The sequence below is a fragment of the Salmo salar genome, chromosome 04, assembly GCF_965601325.2.
Source record: "Salmo salar chromosome 04, fSalSal1, whole genome shotgun sequence".
NCBI classification, from domain to species: Eukaryota; Metazoa; Chordata; class Actinopteri; order Salmoniformes; family Salmonidae; genus Salmo; species Salmo salar.
In genome coordinates, this window is record NC_138294.1 from 37,171,049 (window position 1) to 37,191,417 (window position 20,369).

General features: G+C 43.6%; 1 protein-coding gene across 1 annotated transcript in view; it reads left to right on the forward strand.

Annotated features, from left to right (window-relative positions):
• Window positions 1–20,369, forward strand: part of cfap54 (cilia and flagella associated 54) — a 132,366-nt gene that overhangs the window by 63,965 nt on the left and 48,032 nt on the right. Inside the window, exons 36-48 of the mRNA XM_082973797.1 lie at window positions 2,457–2,650; window positions 3,221–3,356; window positions 3,608–3,747; window positions 5,629–5,633; window positions 5,987–6,142; window positions 13,192–13,398; window positions 14,237–14,324; window positions 14,459–14,635; window positions 18,160–18,226; window positions 18,419–18,604; window positions 18,797–18,883; window positions 18,982–19,101; window positions 19,193–19,246. Of these exons, the coding sequence (XP_082829923.1) occupies window positions 2,457–2,650; window positions 3,221–3,356; window positions 3,608–3,747; window positions 5,629–5,633; window positions 5,987–6,142; window positions 13,192–13,398; window positions 14,237–14,324; window positions 14,459–14,635; window positions 18,160–18,226; window positions 18,419–18,604; window positions 18,797–18,883; window positions 18,982–19,101; window positions 19,193–19,246 (1,617 nt within the window). The remainder of the gene's footprint in view (window positions 1–2,456; window positions 2,651–3,220; window positions 3,357–3,607; window positions 3,748–5,628; window positions 5,634–5,986; window positions 6,143–13,191; window positions 13,399–14,236; window positions 14,325–14,458; window positions 14,636–18,159; window positions 18,227–18,418; window positions 18,605–18,796; window positions 18,884–18,981; window positions 19,102–19,192; window positions 19,247–20,369) is intronic.

Sequence of the window (20,369 nt, forward strand, 5' to 3'; positions counted from 1 at the left end):
TCCTAGGGCTCAGGTCCTCCGAGAGAAAGAGAGAAAGAGAGAATTAGAGAGAGCATATTTAAATTCACACAGGACACCGGATAAGACAAGAGAAATACTCCAGATGTAACAGACTGACCCTAGCCCCTCGACACATAAACTACTGCAGCATAAATACTGGAGGCTGAGACAGGAGGGATCAGAAGACACTGTGGCCCCATCCGATGATACCCCCGGACAGGGCCAAACAGGCAGGATATAACCCCACCCACTTTGCCAAAGCACAGCCCCCACACCACTAGAGGGATGTCTCCAACCACCAACTTACCGTCCTAAGACAAGGCCGAGTATAGCCCACAACGATCTCCGCCATGGCACAACCCAAGGGGGGGCGCCAACCCAGACAGGAAGACCACGTCAGTGACTCAACCCACTCAAGTGACGCACCCCTCCCATGGACGGCATGGAAGAACACCAGTAAGCCAGTGACTGAGCCCCTGTAAAAGGGTTAGAGGCAGAGAATCCCAGTGGAAAGAGGGGAACCGGCAAGGCAGAGACAGCAAGGGCGGTTCGTTGCTCCAGCCTTTCCGTTCACCTTCACACTCCTGGGCCAGACTATACTTAATCATAGGACCTACTGAAGAGATAAGTCTTCAGTAAAGACTTAAAGGTTGAGACTAAGTCTGCGTCTCTCACATTGGTAGGCAGACCATTCCATAAAAATGGAGCTCTATAGGAGAAAGCCCTACCTCCAGCCGTTTGCTTAGAAATTCTAGGGACAATTAGGAGGCCTGCGTCTTGTGACCGTAGCGTACGTGTAGGTATGTACGGCAGGACCAAATCGGAAAGATAGGTAGGAGCAAGCCCATGTAATGCTTTGTAGGTTAGCAGTAAAACCTTGAAATCAGCCCTTGCCTTAACAGGAAGCCAGTGTAGGGAGGCTAGCACTGGAGTAATATGATCAAATGTTTTGGTTCTAGTCAGGATTCTAGCAGCCGTATTTAGCACTAACTGAAGTTTGTTTAGTGCTTTATCCGGGTAGCCGGAAAGTAGAGCATTGCAGTAGTCCAGCCTAGAAGTAACAAAAGCATGGATTAATTTTTCTGCGTCATTTTTGGACAGAAAGTTTCTGATTTTTGCAATGTTACGTAGATGGAAAAAAGCTGTCCTTGAAACAGTCTTGATATGTTCTTCAAAAGAGAGATCAGGGTCCAGAGTAACGCCGAGGTCCTTCACAGTTTTATTTGAGACGACTGTACAACCATCCAGATTAATTGTCAGATTCAACAGAAGATCTCTTTGTTTCTTGGGACCTAGAACAAGCATCTCTGTTTTGTCCGAGTTTAAAAGTAGAAAGTTTGCAGCCATCCACTTCTTTATGTCTGAAACACAGGCTTCTAGTGAGGGCAATTTTGGGGCTTCACCATGTTTCATTGAAATGTACAGCTGTGTGTCATCCGCATAGCAGTGAAATTTAACATTATGTTTTCGAATGACATCCCCAAGAGGTAAAATATATAGTGAAAACAATAGTGGTCCTAAAACGGAACCTTGAGGAACACCGAAATTTACAATTGATTTGTCAGAGGACAAACCATTCACAGAGACAAACTGATATCTTTCCGACAGATAAGATCTAAACCAGGCCAGAACTTGTCCATGTAGACCAATTTGGGTTTCCAATCTCTCCAAAAGAATGTGGTGATCCATGGTATCACATGATAACATACACACTATACACACACGTACACATGGATTTTGTGTTGTAGATATGTGGTAGTGGAGTATGGGCCTGAGGGCACACACTTCGTGTGTTGTGAATTCTGTATAACTGCCTTAATTTTGCCGGACCCCAGGAAGAGTAGCTAATGGGGATCCATAATATATACAAATACAAATATGGATGGATTATCTTGACAAAGGAGAAATGCTCACTAACAGGAATGTATACAAATTTGTGCACAAAATTTGAGAGAAATTATCTTTTTGTCCATATGGAAAATGTCTGGAATATTTTATTTCAGCTCATGAAAAATGGGACCGACACTTTACATGTTGCATTCATATTTTTTGTTCAGTAAATATATATTTTTCAAAAACATAGGGGTCAAAATTATTGAAATTGATCATTTTGACCTCTACCTCTTTGAGAGAAAAAAAAGATTACTCGTTAAACAAAATATCTTTCTTTGAGCAATTGTATTAGTATGAAATAATATAATGTCCCCATTTTTTTTCCATAAAATATAGCTCAGTATTTGAATTATGTATTTTATTCAGTCATTTTGTCTCATCAAGAGGGTCAATAATTTCAGGCCCCACTATATGTACGTATGTACAGTACATTGAAACACCCTTCATGTTTTATACAAATATCTTTAACTTGAGTCAAAAATATAATTAAATAGTTGACACCACTATTATACCATGTGAATAATTGTACTTTTGTGTGTCTGTTTCCCTCCATCCGTCCTTAGCTCTGGCAGGTGTTTGAATTGGAGGATGAGGAGATGGAGGCCAGCATGCATTTCTCCGCCCCTCTGGATGACGGTACCCTGGTGGACCTGAGATGGATCAGGAGCCTCATCCTTCACACCCTTGAGCTGCTCTACCTCGAGGCTCGCTGGGAGACTCTGGCTCACCTCGCCCTGCTCTTCAACTCACACACACGGTAGGTAACATCCCTCACACACACACACACACTCTCTCTCTCTCTTGCTCTCTCTCTCTTGCTCTCTCTCTTTCTCACACTCTCTCTTTCTCACACCCTCTCTCTTGCTCTCTGGCTCTCTTGCTCGCTCTCTCGCTCTCTCTCTTTCTCGCTCTCTCTCTTGCTCTCCATACACACACACACACACAACACACACACACACACACTATCTCTCTCTCTCTTGCTCTCTCTCTTGCTCTCCAAACACACACACACGCACGCACGCACGCACGCACGCACGCACGCACGCACGCACGCACGCACGCACGCACGCACGCACGCACGCACGCACGCACGCACGCACACACACACACACACACACACACACACACACACACACACACACACACACACACACACACACACACTATCTCTCTCTCTTGCTCTCTCTCTTGCTCTCCATACACACACACAGTTGACCCTGCTCTTCAACTCACACACATGATAGGTAGTTTCCATCCTGCCACAGGGAGGTGTGCGTGCCTGCCTGCCTGCCAGTACTGTCTCTGTCCTATATGTTGTGCATCCCAGAGAGCGCTACACCCACATGATCACTCCTATCCTGGTCCACGCTCAGAGGAGACTGCTAGAGAGGATCAGCTACTTCGGAGGACCTCCGGTCCCTCAGCCACACTTCATCAAAACGCAGAACCTCACTGGAGAGAAGGTTAGAGGGAATAGACACAAGCTTTTACCACCCAATGAACAGGGGGTCATACTTGATCTCAATGTCAGGACACTAATCCATTCCTAAGGCTTAGTGTGGACTAGAGGATAACTCTGCTTCTATGGGGTATGGTTTATAATGAATATTGTAGGGACAGAATTGAGACTACTGCTGTGTGTTAGGATGCTGTTTGTGTGTGAAGAGTGGGTGTACAGTGTGTGTGTTGAACAGTCTCTACCCCTGCGTGTCAGATCACCAATAAGAACTATGCAGGGAGACAGCTGCTGAATTGCTGGACTCCCCCTGCTGTGCCTGCCCCCAGACGAGGGTGCAACACTCCCACCAACCCAAACGCTGAGCTCCTTGAACTCTCTGGTACGGGAATCCAGTAGCAGTTGGAAATCAGTCAGTCAATCAATTAATCATATTTTATTGCTATAAGTCGATAAGCCTAGCACTTTTATTGATATAGGCCAACCTTATTATGCTATTTATTCCAGGGCTTGACATTAACTTTTTTATCAACTTGTCCTTTGGACAAGTAGGACTGATTTTTTTTACTTGTCGAAAAGTTCAAGTCACTTGTCCCTCCAAAAATGTAAATAGTTTTTAACACCATTTCTACGTCATTGTATAATGCAAGGAACCAATTTACAAAATAAAATGCATTAGTAGGCGACACTGCCTATTGGCTTCTGATGCATATTCAAGGAGATGTGGGTAGCTGCATCCCAATATGGTGACAGAGATTGGGTAGTGGGTGTGTCGAAAGGAAATTAGTGGGCGTGTTGAAAGGAAAGTAGTGGGCGTGTTGAAAGGAAAGTAGTGGGCGTAGTGGGCGTGTTGAAAGGAAAGTAGTGGGCGTGTTGAAAGGAAAGTAGTGGGCGTAGTGGGCGTGTTGAAAGGAAAGTAGTGGGCGTGTTGAAAGGAAAGTAGTGGGCGTGTTGAAAGGGAGTAGTGGGTTTGTTGAAAGGAAAGTAGTGGGCGTGTTGAAAGGAAAGTAGTGGGCGTGTTGAAAGGAAAGTAGTGGGCGTGTTGAAAGGAAAGTAGTGGGCGTGTTGAAAGGTAAGTAGTGAGCGTGTTGAAAGGAAAGTAGTGGGCGTGTCGAAAGAAAAGTAGTGGGCGTGTCGAAAGGAAAGTAGTGGGCGTGTCGAAAGGAAAGTAGTGGGCGTGTCGAAAGAAAAGTAGTGGGCGTGTCGAAAGGAAAGTAGTGGGCGTGTCGAAAGGAAAGTAGTATGTCCAAAAATCTCCGTCTTGTTAGCACATGATCTAAGCCCGCCGGACTTCACTTCATGAACGAGGGGAAAAAATATATTTACGTTCGTTCAAACATGTCAAACGTTGTATAGCATAAATCATTAGGGCCTTTTTTAACCAGAACATGAATAATATTCAAGGTGGACGAATGCATTCTCTTTTATAACGTATTGGAACGAGGGTACCCAACATGAACTCGCGCGCCAGGTGTCTAATGGGACATCATCGTTCCATGGCTCTTGTTCGGTCAGATCTCCCTCCAGAAGACTCAAAACACTTTGTAAAGGCTGGTGACATCTAGTGGAAGCAATAGGAAGTGCCAAAATATTCCTCAGCCCCTGTGTTTTTCAATGGCATAGGTTTAAAGGTAATACAACACATCAGATATCCACTTCCTGTCAGAATCTGTCTCAGGGTTTTGCCTGCCAAATGAGTTCTGTTATACTCACAGACACCATTCAAACCGTTTTAGAAACTTTAGGGTGTTTTCTATCCATATATAATAAGTATATGCATATTGTAGTTACTGGGTAGGATTAGTAACCAGATTAAATCGGGTACATTTTTTTATCCAGCCGTGCAAATACTGCCCCCTAGCCCTAACAGGTTAAGCTCAACAATGTGCAAATGGCTGTAGGCTACGTAGGAATGTTCCAAAATGCAATTAGCGGAAAACGCCTTTCTCAAAAGTTTGAGCAGTTTCATGTAACAGAGATGAAAATATCCAATAGAAATTAAAGAGGTGAGATCTAACTAGCATCTAGCATGGGTTACTTACAGTGCCTATGGAAAGTATTCAGACCGATTGACTTTATCCACATTTTGTTAAATTACAGCCTTATTCTAAAATGGATAAATAACATTAAATGTAGTTTACAAAACAATGCTGACCGCCTCCGCTCAGATTTAAGGTGGGTGATGAACGGTGCACAAATGGCATGGTCCTTCACTCTCCGGGCTATATTTATGTCATTAAGAGTCTCGTTAAAGTTTGGCTACATTTTCTGGATGTCAGCATTGGTTTGGCTGTAGCGAAAATATGTATTGTATATCACCTACACTTTGAGATGTAGGCTTTTTTACTTACAGTATGTACATGAAAAACAGATAGAATAAATAGAATATTATTCCAATGTTTGCCTTTCAATTATTTGAGTAATTGTTTGATTTTGAGATTTTTTTTCTATATTCTTCTTGGCCAACAATTTTTAATTTTTTTTACTTCTCCCAGACAAGAGGACAAGCGTTAATGTCGAGCCCTACATTCAACCATTAATTTTTTTAATAAATCATCAGTCATTCTTGTCTGTGGGTATATTGATGTGTCGCCGAAGTCATATTGCGGTGTGTGTGTGTGTTTTGGTCTGTTGTAGAGGTGCGCCGGGCCATGTGTGTGGTGTGTGTTCCTCTGGATGTGGAGGATACACTGTGTTGTTTCAGGGAGGCCCTGGAGAAGGGCCATCACACTCTGCAGAACTTCCAACACAGCCGCACACTGCTACTACTGCTGCTGGCACACACACAGCCCTGTGAGTACATCCTTTCTATCTCACTTTGCTGTGTGTTTGTGACTCTGGCCTTTAATCAATCACATTTGCTCATCTCCTGCGTCCTTCTCGCCTCCTTTTAAAAAAGGTCAAAGTTAATCGAGGAGAGTCAGCGAGTGAACATGGATTGAAATGAGACGGTCCTTCTCCACTTGCGCATGTTTTTAAACGTGTGCATATTTTTTTCCTTTATCAAAACAAAATCTGATTCAAAAGGGGTGTTGCAGATTTAGAAAATATTCCGCTGTAGGATACACATGAATATCCTCGATGAAAGGTGGCTATCGAGGAGGGGAGGACACTCTTCCGTTTGCCTACTAGCGAATTGACACACTCCTCGACCACTCAACCACTTATCCGGGTTTCCCGGTCACAAGAGAGAGGACGGAGGACTGTCTTTTTCCTAAATGAGATAACCCCTGTCTGTTGCTGAGTGGCGGGAGGAGGAGAAAGAAAGAGACAGCAGCAACCAAGCCGACTCGCATTAGTTACTAACTTTTAGCTGCCAAAGCTATGTTTTTTATCATCCAATCTGATTACATAGTACCTGTTTTGACTGCATCAAACCGAGAAGAGAAGACAGTTAAGCTAGCTAGGTAGCTTGGTTGGCTAATCAAATCTACATAGGCTGCGCTTTCCCCCGTCCTGCACAATAACAACAGCAGCTCTAATCAATGTATTAAGGAACAGCCTACCTCTTGGCCCTTGGTCGTTGAAACATATCCTTCTCATTTAACTTTTAATTCCGTCATTTTAATTGCATCTTCCATTGATCTCCTAAGTTGATTGCCACAACAGACACAGAGCCAGAGGCTAGTGATGGCTTGTGATTAGCCGACAAAAACAAAAAGCTACACGCCCCACTCGTGAAAAACACGCGCCTCTCTCGGGTTCGTGTGGACCCGTGAAGACCCCTACTGTGTATACTTCTTCAACTATAACCATATTAAATTTCCATGAATTAACATAGGTTTGAATGAGAACCATAGGAATACAGAGGTAGCTATTCAAAATGGTCCTGCTCCTTGGCCAATTAAGCTACAAGGAAAACTTATGAACATTCAGGCTATCCTAACTTCAAATTCTTTAAAATGTTTATCAACTATATCTACACTGAGTGTACTCAAAACATTAAGGACACCTGCTCTTTCCATGAAGGGGAGGAGACAGGTTAAAGAAGGATTTTTAAGCCTTGAGACAATTGTGACCGACCGTCTCGATTCGATCTTATGTAGCAACATTTGAAATTGTGTTTTTTACATTGGATAAAGTAAAGACTCTGAGCTACAAAATGGTATATCATACAGTACACTACATTTGAGGAAAAATGGGAAAGTAATTCTGCTTTGAAAGTTGATAAACTTGTAACCCCACTTTTGAGAAAATTGACTTTTTGGTACACCTTAGCCCCACCCTTCTCTTTAAGGATTCACATGTGAGGCCTTGTGCTAAACAGTGAGTATGGTAGTGAGTGTACTAAACAACCAAAGATTTCAAGACTAAAGGCTGGTTTATAATATGTCTATCGACATGTCTGTATAGACATTAGCACATTAGAGGCTGCTGCCCTATATACATATACTTGAAATCACTGGCCACTTTAATAAATGGAACACTAGTCACTTTAATAATGTTTACATATTTTGCATTACTCATCTCATATGTTTATACTGTATTCTATTCTACTGTATCTTAGTCTATGCTGCTCTGACATTGCTTATCCATATATTTTTACATTCTTAATTCTATTGCTTTACTTTAGATTGTGTGCATTGTTAGTTATTACTTGTTAGATATTACTGCACTCTTGGAGCTAGAAACACAAGCATTTTGCTACACCCGCAATAACATCTGCTAAAGACGTGTATGTGACCAATATGATTTGATTTGATTACAGTTGTCTCAGTGACATCATAAACATTCTATGGTTGTTCGACATCAAACTTGTCGAGAAAGTACCTATGAACACAAAAGCGACAGGCTGTATGACATCAGCAGCCAATAAACCCATCCATTTAAAAATTAATTTAGTATATGTCAATCTAGCAAACCAGGCAACTAAAAGCAACTTTCTAAACAATGTTTTGGTTAGTTTCTAGCTTATTAGTTCAAATAATGATCATATAGCTGACAACGTCTTAAATTTTCCACATTTTTATTCATTATTACAGAAAAATAAACTCACAACAAGCATTATTTACAAGTTAATGGCGAGCTAATTACAGAAAATCGCTTACGGTCGTGAATGTGACAAAATAAAAGCAGGGCCTTCAACTGGAGAATTTTTGAACTTGGCCTAACGTTATATCCTAATTTGACTTTGGTGCAGGTCATGTTGTTCTTCACATTACTGTCTCTGGTAAACACACACTATATCAAATAATGTACATTTGTCACATGTACAGGATACAGAAGGTGTAAACGATACAGTGAAATGGTTACTTGGATAGTGGAGTCTTTTATTTAGACATGTAGCTAGCTAGCTAAAGAATGAAACACAATCCCAACTCCTAACGTTACAACCCTGCATGAATCTAACTAGGTTCATTGTTAGCTAGCTAGCTAACATTAGACTATATCTAGCAATGCAAATGGATTTCAGATATGAATAATATTACTACACAGATCATACACGTATCGTTAGCTTGCGAGCCAGCCAGCCAGCTAATGTTAGCTAGCTAGCTAACGGTATGCTTTAACTTGCAATGAATTCGACTTTGTGACCAAATTAGAAATGTATAATATCTGAAAATGTTGCTAGCTAGACTCTCTTACCCGTATACTATATATATACACTGCTCAAAAAAATAAAGGGAACACTTAAACAAGTCAATCACACTTCTGTGAAATCAAACTGTCCACTTAGGAAGCAACACTGATTGACAATACATTTCACATGCTGTTGTGCAAATGGAATAGACAACAGGTGGAAATTATAGGCAATTAGCAAGACACCCCCAGTAAAGGAGTGGTTCTGCAGGTGGGGACCACAGACCACTTCTCAGTTCCTATGCTTCCTGGCTGATGTTTTGGTCACTTTTGAATGCTGGCGGTGCTTTCACTCTAGTGGTAGCATGAGACGGAGTCTACAACCCACACAAGTGGCTCAGGTAGTGCAGCTCATCTAGGATGGCACATCAATGCGAGCTGTGGCAAGAAGGTTTGCTGTGTCTGTCAGCGAAGTGTCCAGAGCATGGAGGCGCTACCAGGAGACAGGCCAGTACATCAGGAGACGTGGAGGAGGCCGTAGGAGGGCAACAACCCAGCAGCAGGACCGCTACCTCCGCCTTTGTGCAAGGAGGAGCAGGAGAAGCAGTGCCAGAGCCCTGCAAAATGACCTCCAGCAGGCCACAAATGTGCATGTGTCTGCTGAAACGGTCAGAAACAGACTCCATGAGGGTGGTATGAGGGCCCGACGTCCACAGGTGGGGGTTGTGCTTACATCCCAACACCGTGCAGGACGTTTGGCATTTGCCAGAGAACACCAAGATTGGCAAATTCGCCACTGGCGCCCTGTGCTCTTCACAGATGAAAGCAGGTTCACACTGAGCACGTGACAGAGTCTGGAGACGCCGTGGAAAATGTTCTGCTGCCTGCAACATCCTCCAGCATGACCGGTTTGGCGGTGGGTCAGTCATGGTGTGGGGTGGCATTTCTTTGGGGGGCCGCACAGCCCTCCATGTGCTCGCCAGAGGTAGCCTGACTGCCATTAGGTACCGAGATGAGATCCTCAGACCCCTTGTGAGACCATATGCTGGTGCGGTTGGCCCTGGGTTCCTCCTAATGCAAGACAATGCTAGACCTCATGTGGCTGGAGTGTGTCAGCAGTTCCTGCAAGAGGAAGGCATTGATGCTATGGACTGGCCCGCCCGTTCCCCAGACCTGAATCCAATTGAGCACATCTGGGACATCATGTCTCGCTCCATCCACCAACGCCACGTTGCACCACAGACTGCCCAGGAGTTGGCGGATGCTTTAGTCCAGGTCTGGGAGGAGATCCCTCAGGAGACCATCCGCCACCTCATCAGGAGCATGCCCAGGCGTTGTAGGGAGGTCATACAGGCACGTGGAGGCAAACACACACTACTGAGACTCATTTTGACTTGTTTTAAGGACATTACATCAAAGTTGGATCAGCCTGTAGTGTGGTTTTCCACTTTAATTTTGAGTGTGACTCCAAATCCAGACCTCCATGGGTTAATAAATTGGATTTCCATTGATTATTTTTTGTGTGATTTTGTTGTCAGCACATTCAACTATGTAAAGAAAAAAGTATTTAATAAGATGATTTCTTTCATTCAGATCTAGGATGTGTTGTTTAAGTGTTCCCTTTATTTTTTTGAGCAGTATATTTCTGTACAGCACTTTGAGATATCAGCAGATGTAAGAAGGGCTTTATAAAGAAATTTGATTTGATACATGGATGAATGCTTCTCCCTCTCTGTCACAGATGCCATGGTTGCCCTTAGTTTGAAGATGTAATCCGGAGACAGGTGTTTTATACAACTGCCTTCTGTGTTCTCTTTTCCACTCCCTCCGCATTTGCAATCAAACGCCTGAATTTTCTCCATCTCCTTAGCTATCATATTCTGCTTCCACCAATTTCAAAACTCGGTCATCTTCGTGATATATATATTTTTTAAAGAATGACCTACACCTACTGAGTCTTATGTTATAGAAGGAAGCGTGCTACATGGCAGACCAATCTGAACTCGTCACTCTGCATGTCCAGCCCATCCATTATCTCAGCCAATCATGGCTAGCAGGAAGGTTCATATAGCTTTTTCCATTGCTAAACCATCTAGGCACGTGACTTAACCATTTTATTTGTATTTACAGATGGCATACCAGTTTGTTATTAAGGTACATCAGCGTTCGCATGTTCCAGGAGGCATTCCTGCTAAAAATGCCTCTCCTGTGAAAAAGTGACGCACGACATAAGCCTAGTTTCCTGAAACGAGTCACCATTAAGACATGGATTGTGTACAGTGCATTTGGAAAGTATTAAGACACCTTCCCTTTTTTCACATTTTGTTATGTTACAGCCTTATTGCTCCAGAGCGCTCACGACCTTATTTCCCTCATCAATCTACACACAATACCCCACAATGACGAAGCGAAAACAGGTTTTTAGAATTAAACAACAGAAATACCTTATTTATATAAGTATTCAGATCCTTTGCTATAAGACTAGAAATTTAGCTCAGGTGCATCCTGTTTCCATTGATCATCCTTGAGATGTTTCTACAACTTGATTGGAGTACACCTGTGATAAATTCAATTGATTGGACATGATTTGGAAAGGCACACACCTGTCTAAATAAGGTCCCACAGTTGACAGTGCATGTCAGAGCAAAAACCAAGCCATGAGGTCGAAGGAATTGTCCATAGAGCTCCGAGACAGAATTGTGTTGAGATCTTCAATGCTGAATATTACTTCAGCATTGAAGGTCCTCAAGATCACAGTGGCCTTCATCATTCTTAAATGGAACAGGTTTGGAACCACAAAGACTCTTCCTAACAGCTGGCCGCCCGGCCAAACTGAGGAATAGGGGAGAAGGGAATGGTCAGGGAGAACTGACCAAGAGTTCCTCTGTGGGGATGGGAGAACCTTCCAGAAGGACAACCATCTCTGCAGCACTCCACCAATCAGGACTTTATGGTAGAGTGGCCGGACAGAAGCCACTCCTCAGAAAAGGCACATGAGAGCCCGCTTGGAGTTTGCCAAAAGGCCCATGAGAAAAAAGATTCTCTGGTCTGATGAAACCAAGATTGAACTCTTTGGCCTGAATGCCAAGCATCACGTCTGGAGGAAAGCTGGCACCATCCCTACGGTGAAGCATGGTGGTGGCAGCATCAAGCTGTGGGGATGTTTTTCAGCGGCAGGGACTGGGAGACCAGTCAGGATCGAGGAAAAGATGAATGGAGCAAAGTACAGAGAGATCCTTGATGAAGGATCAGGACCTCTGACTGGGGTGAAGGTTCACCTTCCAACAGGACAATGACCCTAAGCACACAGCCAAGACAACGCAGGAGTGGCTTTGGGACAAGTCTCAATGTCTTTCAGTGGCCCAGCCAGAGGCCGAAATTGAACCTGATCGAACATCTCTGGAAAGACCTGAAAATAGCTGTGCAGTAACACTCCCCATCCAACCTGACAGAGCTTGAGAGGATCTGCAGAGAGGAATGGGAGAAACTCGCCAAATACAGGTGTGCCAAGCTTTGTAGCGTCATACCCAAGAAGACTCGATGCTGTAATTGCTGTCTAAGGTGCCTCAACAAAGTACTGAGTAAAGGGTCTGAATACTTATGTAAATGTGATATTTCAGTGTTTTATTTTTAATACATTTGCAAAAAAATCTAAAAACCTGTTTTTGCTTTGTCATTATGGGGTACTGTGTGTAGATTGATGAGGTTAAAAAACTATTTAATCCATTTTAGAATAAGGCTGTAACATAACAAAATGTGGACAAAGTTAAGGGGTCTGAATTCTTTCCGAATGCACTGTCTGTGTGCCATTCAGAGGGTGAATGGGCAAGACAAAAGATTTAAGAGCCTTGGAACGGTGTATGGTAGTAGGTGCCAGGCGTACCGGTTTGTGTCAAGAACTGCAATGTTGCTGGGTTTTTCATGCTCAACAGATTCCTGTGTGTATCAATAATGGTCCACCACCCAATGGACATCCAGCCAACTTGACACAACTGTGGGAAGCATTGGAGTCAACATGGGCCAACATCCCTGTGGAACGCTTTTGATTCTTTGTAGAGTCCATGCCCCAACTAATTGAGGCTGTTATGAGGGCTAAAGGGCATGCAACTCAGTATTAGGAAGGTGTTCCTAATGCTTTGTACACTCAGTCTATTGACATTAGCATAAATTATATGAAATGTTCTCATCTTAGCAAAGCCTAATGAAGACAATATACAGTTGTGAATGCTACACTATTTTTGTGGAAATGTATTTGTCTTAACTGATTTCACTGCATGCTTGATACTATGCCTATGAAACTGACATCTGTGTCTCTTTGCCAGTGTTTGAGGTTCCATTCTGTAAGGAGAACAGTAGCAAGGCTCAGGGTCATGGCAGGGTGGACTTTAACGTGACGGTGTGCACTGCCCCGGCCATCGGCCCTCCAGACCTGACCACTGAGGACTACAGCACCCTGAGTTCTATCTACGGCTGCCCTCTGTCCCCCAACCAGATACACACCGTCATCAACTCCTATAGCAACTCCATACGTAAGAGACATTTCCCATATAACACTTAAAAAAAAATGTTTTACACATTTTCCTGATATCCAATTGGTAGTTTACGACCTTGTCTCATCGCTGCAACTCCCCAACGGGCTCGAAGGTCGAGATATGCGTCCTCCGAAACATGACCCACCACTCCGCGCTGCTTCTTAACACACTGCTCGCTTAACCCATAAGTCAGCCGTACAAATGTGTCGGAGGAAACACTGTTCAATTGACGACCGAAGTCAGCTTGCAGGCGCCCGACCCGCCATGAGTTGCTAGAGCGCGTTGAGCCAAGGAAGCCCCCCGGCCAAACCCTCCCCTAACCCGGATGTAGAGCATGGTGTTTGCAACGCCAGGGTTGTGGGTTCGATTCCCACGGGGGGCCAGCACAGAAAAAAATGTATGAAATTGTATGAAATGTATGCATTCACTACTGTAAGTCGCTCTGGATAAGAGCGTCTGCTAAATGACTAAAATGTAAATTGTAAATGACGCTAGGCCGATTGTGCGGCGCCCTATGAGCTTTCTGGTCATGGGATCGAACCCAGGCTGTAGTGGCACCTTAGCTGCGATGCAGTGCCTTAGACTGCTGCACCACTAACATTGTTTTTTTTAAAGCTACAGTCACACTGTTACTCTTCACCACTCTATTGCTGGTCACTAGTCTACCTGTTAGCTTCACAATACCAGTAATTGTCGTCAGACCCATATTCCACTTGTATCTGCAAATAAATGGTTTTGATTGATCCTTCTGATTGTGCTGGATATTTGTTTCTGGGTGTGTTTTTTAATTAAAGATGAGGGACACTGGACTTTTTTTTTTTGTACTTCAATCTAGAGTATCTTCAGGCCAACAACCATGACTCTCTCAGGGTACAGGCTCTACATGACCTGGGAAACCTGCACTATTATAATGGAAACAGAAGGTAAGATATGACCGTACTCATAATGTACAGCACTATTTGTATTGTGTTTAATTTGTATGTCTACATGATTATATACAAAATTGTTGAATACCAACGTTTTTTCTTATTCTGTGTGATTCTGCTTATAACCCAAGGGCAGCTCATTCCTACTGGAGCAAGGCAGTGGACTGTGCCCTGCAGAGCTCTGGGGTGCTAGACTCATGGGACGGGGTGTCGTGGGGTACAAGTTCCATCCAATACCAACCCACCCTGAAGCAGGCTGGAGTCTGGGGCTGTCTGCAGGGAGCTTTACTGACCGCTAAGATCGCACAGTGAGTCTCTGTGTAAAGTCTGTACCAACTTTAGTAGCTAACACAAGCATACAGTATACAGTGCATTCGGAAATTATTCAGACCCCTTGACCTTTTCCACATTTTGTTACATTACATTCTTATTCTAAAATCGATTAAATGAATAAAAATACTCATCAATCAACACACAAAATAAAAAACATCAATACCTTATTTGTGTAAGTATTCAGACCCTTTGCTATGAGACTCGAAATTGAGCTCAGGTGCATCCTGTTTCAATTGATCCTCCTTGAGATGTTTCTACAACTTGATTGGAGTCGACCTGTGGTAAATTCAATTGATTGGATATGATTTGGAAAGGCACACATCTGTCTTTATAAGGTCCCACAGGTGACCAAGAACCAGATGATCACTCTGACAGAGCTCCAGAGTTCCTCTGTAGAGATGGGAGAACCTTCCAGAAGGACAACCATCTCTGCAGCACTCACCAAACAGGCCTTTATGGTAATGGCCAGACGGAAGCCACTCCTCAGTAAAAGGCACATGACTCTCAGACCATGAGAAACAAGATTCTCTGGCCTGATGAAACCAAGATTAAACTCTTTGGCCTGAATGCCAAGCGTCACATCTAGAGGAAACCAGGCACCGCACATCACCTGGCCAACACCATCCCTACGGTGAAGCATGGTGGTGGCAGCATCATGCTGTTGGCATGTTTTTCAGCGGCAGGGACTGGGTGACTAGTCCGGATTGAGGGAAAGATGAACAGAGCAAAGTACAGAGAGATCCTTGATGAAAACCTGCTCCAAAGCGCTCAGGACCTCAGACTGGGGTGAAGGTTCACCTTCCAACAGGACAACGACCCTAAGCACACAGCCAAGACAACGCAGGAGTGGCATCGGGACAAGTCTCAATGTCCTTGAGTGGCCCGGACTTGAACCCGATCTAACATCTCTGGAGAGACCTGAAAATAGCTGTGCAGCAACGCTCCCCATCCAGCCTGACAGAGCCTGAGAGGATCTGCAGAGAAGAATGGGTGATACTTGCCAAATACAGGTGCGGCAAGATTTGTAGTGTCATACCCAAGAAGACTCGATGCTGTAATTGCTGCCTAAGGTGCTTCAACAAAGTACTGAGTAAAGGGTCTGAATACTTATGTAAATGTGATATTTCAGTGTTTTATTTTTAATACATTTGCAAAAAAATCTAAAAACCTATTTTTGCTTTGTCATTATGGGGTACTGTGTGTAGATTGATGAGGGTAAAAAACTATTTAATCCATTTTAGAATAAGGCTGTAACATAACAAAATGTGGACAAAGTTAAGGGGTCTGAATTCTTTCCGAATGCACTGTCTGTGTGCCATTCAGAGGGTGAAATGGCAAGACAAAAGATTTAAGAGCCTTGGTACGGTGTATGGTAGTAGGTGCCAGGCACACCGGTTTGTGTCAAGAACTGCAATGTTGCTGGGTTTTTCATGCTCAACAGATTCCTGTGTGTATCAAAAATGGTCATGGGAGAAACTCCCCAAATACAGGTGTACCAAGTAGAGGTCAACCGATTAATCGGAATGGCCGATTAATTAAGGCCGATTTCAAGTTTTCATAACAATCGGTCATCGCCATTTTTGGATACCGATTGTAGCCGATTACATTGCAATCCACAAGGAGACTGTGTGGCAGGCTGACTACCTGTTATGCGAGTGCAGCAAGAAACCAAGGTAAGTTGCTAGCTAGCATTAAACTTATCTTATAAAAAACAATCAATCTTAACATAATCGCTAGTTAACTACACATGGTTGATGATATAGTTTATCTAGCTTGTCCTGCGTTGCATATAATCGATGCGGTGCCAAACGGGTGATTTAACAAGCTCATTCGTGAAAAAAGCACTGTTGTTGCACCAATGTGTACCTAACCATAAACATCAATGCCTTTATTAAAATCAATGCAGAAGTATATATTTTTAAACCTGCATATTTAGTTAATATTGCCTGCTAATATACATTTCTTTTAACTAGGGAAATTGTGTCCCTTCTCTTGCGTTCCGAGCAAGCAGAGTCAGGTTATGTGCAGCAGTTTGGGCCGCCTGGCTCGTTGCGAAAAGTGTGAAGACCATAACAAAGACCGTAATTAATTTGCCAGAATTGTACATAATTATGACATAACATTGAAGGTTGTGCAATGTAACAGCAAGATTTAGACTTAGGGATGCCACCCGTTAGATAAAATACGGAACGGTTCCGAATTTCACTGAAAGAATAACGTTTTTTATTCAAAATGATAGTTTCCGGATTTGACCATATTAATGACCTAAGGCTCGTATTTCTGTGTGTTATTATGTTATAATTAAGTCTATGATTTGATATTTGATAGAGCAGTCTGACCGAGCGTTGGTAGGCAGCAGCAGGCTCGTAAGCATTCATTCAAACAGCACTTTCCTGCATTTCCCAGCAGCTCTTCGCTGTGCTTCAAGCATTGAGCTGTTTATGACTTCAAGCCTATCAACTCTCGAGATTAGGCTGGTGTAACCGATGTGAAATGGCTAGCTAGTTAGCGGGGTGCGCGCTAATAGCGTTTCAATCGGTGATGTCACTCGCTCTGAGACCTTGAAGTAGTTGTTCCCCTTGGGTAACGATGCTTCGAGGGTGGTTGTTGTCGATGTGTCCCTGGTTCGGGGCGAGGAGTGGGACGGAAGCTATACTGTTACTTGCAATACTATAGTGCCTATAAGAACATCCAATAGTCAAAGGTATATGAAATACAAATGGTATAGAGAGAAATAATCCTATAATTCCTATAATAATTACAACCTAAAACTTCTTACCTGGGAATATTGAAGACTCATGTTAAAAGGAACCACCAGCTTTCTTCATATGTTCTCATGTTCTGAGCAAGGCACTTAAACGTTAGCTTTCTTACATGGCACATATTGCACTTTTACTTTCTTCTCAACACTTTGTTTTTGCATTATTTAAACCAAATTGAACATGTTTCATTATTTATTTGAGGCTAAATTGATTTTATTTATGTATTATATTAAGTTAAAATAAGTGTTCATTCAGTATTGTTGTAATTGTCATTATTACAAATAAAAAATATATATAAATCGGCCGATTAATCGGCATCGGCTTTTTGGTCCTCCAATAATCGGTACCGGTATCGACGTTGAAAAATCATAATCGGTCGACCTCTAGTACCAAGCTTGTAGCGTCATACCCAAGAAGACTGTCATCGCTGCTAAATGTGCTTCAACAAAGTACTGAGTAAAGGGTCTGAATACGTACTTGTGGTATTTCAGTTTTCTTTTTTTTTTATAAACTGTTTTTTCTTTGTCATAATGTGGTATTGTGTGTAGATTGATGAGGGGAGAAAAACAATTGAATCAATTTTCAAATGAGGCTGTAACGTGGAAAAAGTCAAGTCTGAATACTTTGCGAATGCACTGTATGTTCACTGAAATAATAAATAATCCGTTGATCAATACAGTCACTTTCACAAATGTGTTGTAGTGATGTCACTGACCTCATTGTGTTTTGACCAACAGGTATGCGTTGACCTCTAATATCAGTCAGCGCACAAAATGCTGCCTCCTATCTGCCCAGCTTTTCAAGGTATTGTCTGTGTCTGACATGTTGTGTTTGTACTAGCACATCTTGTTCATCTAATAAACTTGGTCAATACCATGATTAGTTGAATTAGATTGGTGCTTGGCTGAAACAAACGTCTGCTCACCCTGTATGTCTCCTGGACCAGGGTGACCACCTGTGTAGTTAATCATGTCCTGTGTGTGTCTCTTCCACCAGTGTCTCCTGCGGGCCTCCCTGCCCCACCCTCAGAGTGACCTGCAGTACTCATCCTATACTGTAGGAGAGGAGCTGGTTCCTGGTCTGGACCTGTTCTCTGAACCTGACCGAGGACACCTGGGAACCACTGTGTCCAGCCTGGCCTTCCTCTGCCACTGGCTCTACACCTCAGGACACCATCTCACAGTACATACGCAGACTGCATCTGAAATGTCGCCATATTCCCTATTTAGTGCACTACTTTTTGGCCAAAGTCCGATGTGGCAATGTATTCTTCTTTTTCATTTTGAATTAACCAAGCATCTGACCAGGGAGTTTAGTAGGCGTCTCAAGAAAGTTAGCTATTGGTTTCAATGCCTCTGTGTTCTGCTATTACAGGCCCTGCCTATGCTTGCTCTCTATCTGCATTTTGTGGGGACTGTGTGCCGAGACCCACACCTCACCATTAAAGGAAGGATACTGAAGGTTGGTATGAATATCTCAGTTACATGTGATTCCACTGTATCTACAGTGTATGTGTGTGTGTGTGCCCATTAGGATATATGTATTTCTACTGTGTGCAGGTGAAGGTGCTGACAGAGCTGGGGCAGTACTGTCAGGCCATGAAGGAGACATCCCAGATTACTCAGGGAGAGGAGATCCCACTGCCTCACGGATGTTACAGCGGCATGGAGAAACATGCGGTACTACTGACACACACACACATTCTCACACAGTTAATACAGCATATTCTTTGAACAGAATTTGTATATGATTGATTTTATTCATCTGCAGACAATCAGAAAGTTCTTCACCAACAAGTCACTCATGGACTCTGCAAACATACAGGTATTTAAGGTTGTAATAACACTTTAAAAAAAAACAGTTTTCATTGTATGGCTCTAACAGCGTGTGTGACTGTATCTGTGCCCTGTGTCCTGTACTGTGTGTAACCTTAGTGTATCTAATGGTAGTGAGTATATCTGATGGTAGTGTGTAGTAATATCCTGTTAAAACCCCCTAGAGTCGATGTCCGTGACCCCTGTGGAAATCTAATTAGCATCATTTAACAAATCCCCATAAAAATATGTCAGTTTAAGCTAGAGATATCCGCCAATGTCGCGCATATGCGTTGAAAGGTGACAGAGTTAGAGCGATGTTTGTCAGACCATGAGGCATCCCGAAAACCGGTCTTCTCACATAATTGTCTGTAGCTTCCGAATGGTTTGGCCTACAAACAATGACCCTCTATGTTTCCATATGTTTCCATCCATGAGACTCTCACGACGTAACAAAGTTGACAGGTATGCGTAAAGATGGGCAGCCTGGCGCCCTCAAGCACCAGGGAGGGGGAGCGGGAGCAGGCGTGACAGTACCCCCCCTAGGGGTGCCACTCGGCGTCCCACGTGGGCGAGCCCAACGGGCCGGCTGAGGCATGGGAGCCCGACGGGCCTGCTGAGGCGTGACGTGGGGTGGGAGCCCGACGAGCCAGCTGAGGCGTGGGAGCCCGACGAGCCGGCTGAGGCATGATGTGGGGTGGGAGCCTACAGAGTCAACCGAGGCATGGAAACTTCTCGAGCCAGCTAAGGCGTGGAAGCCCGACGAGCCAGCTGAGGCACCCGGACCCGACATCAAAAAACAAAAACTCCTTGATGCTTCACATTGTGGTGTCAGCATTCTGTAAGTACAGACGCTGGGAGATGAGAAGCAAGTACAGGGAGCGAACATTTAATAAACAACGGACATGAAACAGGACAAGGACTGCGTCTGGACAGGGGAAAAATAACGACATCAATGCTGACACGGGTATGGAACAAACAGATATAGGGAAGGCAATCAAAACGTGAAGGAGCACAGGTGAGTCCAATGAAGCGCTGATGCGCGTAACGCAGGTGACATGTGTGCGTAATGATGGGCATCCTGGCGCCCTCGAGCGCCAGGGAGGGGGAGTGGGAGCAGGCGTAACAATAAC